A 3,577-nucleotide genomic window follows, 5' to 3' on the forward strand; every position below is an offset into this window, starting at 1 on the left:
AATTCTAATGTTAAATAAATCCTTGAATTGATTTGGAGCATTCAAAAATTTAAGTTCCAGAATATCTACTGTTCAAATCCTAAAGTTAACTTTTTGATAATGCCAAAATATGAAAGCTTCTCTTATTCAACTCTCTCTCACCCTTTCTCCCTCTCTCTCCCTCTTTCTCTCTTAAAATATGCATAACGTTTTCATATTCCGTCAGATGTCCTGAAATAAAATTAATGGAATTATACTGGTTAGAAGCATAAATTTTGCAATACTTTTGATATTATCCATTTAATCCTTATGAGTTGGAAACATTTCATAAATTCTGAAATTAAAATTATTTTAAATAAATTACTTTTGAATTGTTTGTCAAATTTGCATAAAAATTAAACTTTGCAGTAATACATCCTTAATTATTCTCTATAAAATGTAATCTATGGGGTTAATTAGGTTACTGTTAATAATGTCAAATGGGATGGATAGTGTTATGCTACGATGTCCAATCTGTGAACGTTGGCAAATGGTTAATGAAATGCGCCAACTTCTACCTTGTTTACACCTGTTTTGTTCCACATGTCTTGATAAGAGAAGTACAGATAAGGTTATATGCTATAACTTAATTAGAATAAAATTAATTATTCATGGAAAATGTTATTTATTTTTTACAACAACAATACAGAGGAATTAATTGATGTTAATAATGTGAAAAGTTTTGTTTTAAAATTTAGGAATCGAAAATTTACTATGTAAAATTTAGGCAGGCGTATGTTGAATTAGGATTTTCAAGTAAACCTTACATACAAAAAAAAAAAATATTTTTAAAGTTAAAATAAAAAGAGAAAAAAACGGAACTAATTATTGTTTAATTAAAAAATTTTTAGTTTTAAATGTATAATTAATCAATTTTTTGTACCCTTTTTTGTTAATAACCCTTTTTTAGACAATAATTAGCAATTAACTTGATGAACAATACATTTGAAAAAAAAAAAAAAGGAAAATAAGAATCATGCAGTAGTATTTGAAATTTTCATAGAATTTGCAAAATTATGTAATTTGACAAAACGAAATAATAGAAAATTAAATAACTAAAATTAATAATTAAAAAATTGAATGAGAATTGTCTCTAATAAAATTTAAAAAATATTTAGATATGCTTAATGCATCATTGCTTTTCAAATGCTTGCACTAAAATTCTCACGCTGAATAATTGTGACAATGATATGTGTCCCAGGTAAGAGAATTTCCAATTTAAAAAATAATTTAAATAATGTATGAAAATTAATTAAATTTCGGATTTTTTTCCAAACTAATAAATTTGAATAATCAATTAATTACTTACATAATGTCCAGCTATTATTATCGTTCTTTTGCTAAATATCATTTCAAAATAATTTGTTAAATGAAATTTTTTGAATACTTGGAATTTACTAGCATGATATTTGTTTGAAAATGATAAAAATTTATCACAATCAAAATGCAAAGATTGAGAGTAAAAGAAAAAAGAGCAGTATTTGGAGAGATGTAAGAATGAAGAGTAAAAAGAAGGAGCAATATCTGGAGAAATTGCAGAGATTGAGAGTGATTATAGGAATTGAAAGTAATTGAGAGTGATTGTGAATTGGGAGTGATTGTAGAAGCGAATAAGAAAGATTTTAAGGATTGAGAGTAAAAGAAGAGAGAAAGAGAGTAATATTTGGGAAAATTACAGAAAGTTTGCTAAGATTTGCAAAAGAATATGGTGTTTTATGAGGAAAATTTAAGCAATAAAATGATGGATGCGAAAAGATAGAGAGAAAAAAGAAAAAAAAGGGAAAACTTTTGAAAATGATGGATATTGTTGGAAGTTGTAATACAGAGTTGTGGTAATCAAAATAATTAATTAAAAACAGCTAATTAAGTATCATCAATTAATTAGTATGGTAGGAATTTTTGTTTTTGATAGTAAGCTGTCACATCTAATTGTAGTGCACAGTATGAAATAATTAATTAAATATATGCGAAAAAATAGAGACGAAAAGATAGAGAGAAAAAAAAAGAAGAAAAATTTTGCAAGGTGATGGCTATTGTTGTGAGTTGTCGTGCAAAGTGTAGTAATTAAAGTAATTAATTAAATTAATTAAATATCGTTGATTGAGTGGCATGATAGGAATTTGATTTTTGATATTAAGCTGTTACATTTAACACTGTTTAAATTTTAACTTTGCATATAGTTGAAAAATTACAAAACAATGAATGAATTGATGATGAATAATTCTAAATATCAAAATATTCTGATTTTTATTTATTTATTTGTTTCCTAAAATTTATATTTCATCCAAACTTTTCGATTGAATCAAAAAAAAAATGACTGAAATTTTATTAGCTTTAAAAATAATTAATAAGGGCAAAGGGTAAAGCCAAAATTTCAATGAAGCAATTTAACCATTTTAAATGACGAGGACAAATCGATAATAAAATTTCCTATTTTTCCCTTTTTAATTTTAATTGCATTTGTGGTGTAAGGCCAAAATAATTAATTTGATTATTATTGATTATTTCAATTGATTTTATCATATTATTTGGTTATTTGATTATTTGGCTCAATTTTTTTTTCTTGAATAATAAATAGAGCTAACGAAGGTTAGGAAGTAATTATTAGTCAAGAAATAATGTAACTTTTGCTTTCAATTTTAATAAAATTCGAAAAAAATTTAGGATTAAAATTTGAAAATTGAAATTAAAAGAGACAAAAGGTACAAAATCTTGCCATTACCTAATAAAATCTGTTCTCTTGTAGGAAATTATCATTTTATGACTCAAATCCTATAGGAAATTGTAAGCATGAATTATGCAATCCTTGTTTTGAAGAACTTTCCTAAAATGCAACCTGCAGGTAAGAAAAAAAAATCAATTTGAAACTTTTATAAAAGTAATCTAAAAAAAAAAAGATGAATTAACGCATTGTAAATTATATTTGTTAGAAATAATTAAATATTAATATAAAAAGAAAATATTAAAAATTTAATACAATTTAGTAAATCCAATAAAAAAATCTTTGAAAATTTCTTTTTTAGCAGCAAATTGTAAATTTTTTGGTGAATTAAATTTTTTTTTATTCTGTAAAAAGATTTTTGATAGAATTCATTCTAGAAATAAGAAATTCTTTTTTTAATATTTGTTAATATTTTAATGATATGATTTTCTTATAGTGTATTATTTCTTACAGTATGCCCAGTATCAGGTTGTAATGAATTATTAGTTGATAATGATACCAATGACATATGTGACGGTTGTAAGAAGACAATACTGGATGTCAAATACATTGTCACCAAGTGTTGCAATGCACGATATTGTCTTCAATGTGCAGTTCAAAAATCATTGCTCAATTTAAATCGTTCGTTTTAATTTTTCAAAAAAAAAAAGAGCAAAAACAAAAATAAAAAATCTAAAACTAATGCTTGTATTGCTTATAATAATACTAATATTAACAATATTGCAGTATGCTTATAATACTGTAACGTTCATAATACTTATAAGCTTATACAATATAAAAATGTATAATTATTCAATGCAATATAATAATATAGTATTAATGATAATATACTGGTAA

General features: G+C 23.9%; 1 protein-coding gene across 1 annotated transcript; it reads left to right on the forward strand.

Moving 5' to 3' along the window:
* Positions 1 to 451: 451 nt before the first annotated feature.
* Positions 452 to 3,372, forward strand: LOAG_13553 (hypothetical protein; the record flags this gene model as incomplete). Its single annotated transcript, XM_003149058.1, has 3 exons — positions 452 to 589; positions 1,137 to 1,219; positions 3,177 to 3,372. The coding sequence occupies 3 exons, from the start codon at positions 452 to 454 to the stop codon at positions 3,370 to 3,372; spliced, it is 417 nt and encodes a 138-aa protein (XP_003149106.1).
* Between the last annotated feature and the right edge of the window lie 205 nt (positions 3,373 to 3,577).

The sequence above is a fragment of the Loa loa genome (genome assembly GCF_000183805.2).
Source record: "Loa loa unplaced genomic scaffold supercont3.491, whole genome shotgun sequence".
NCBI classification, from domain to species: domain Eukaryota; kingdom Metazoa; phylum Nematoda; class Chromadorea; order Rhabditida; family Onchocercidae; genus Loa; species Loa loa.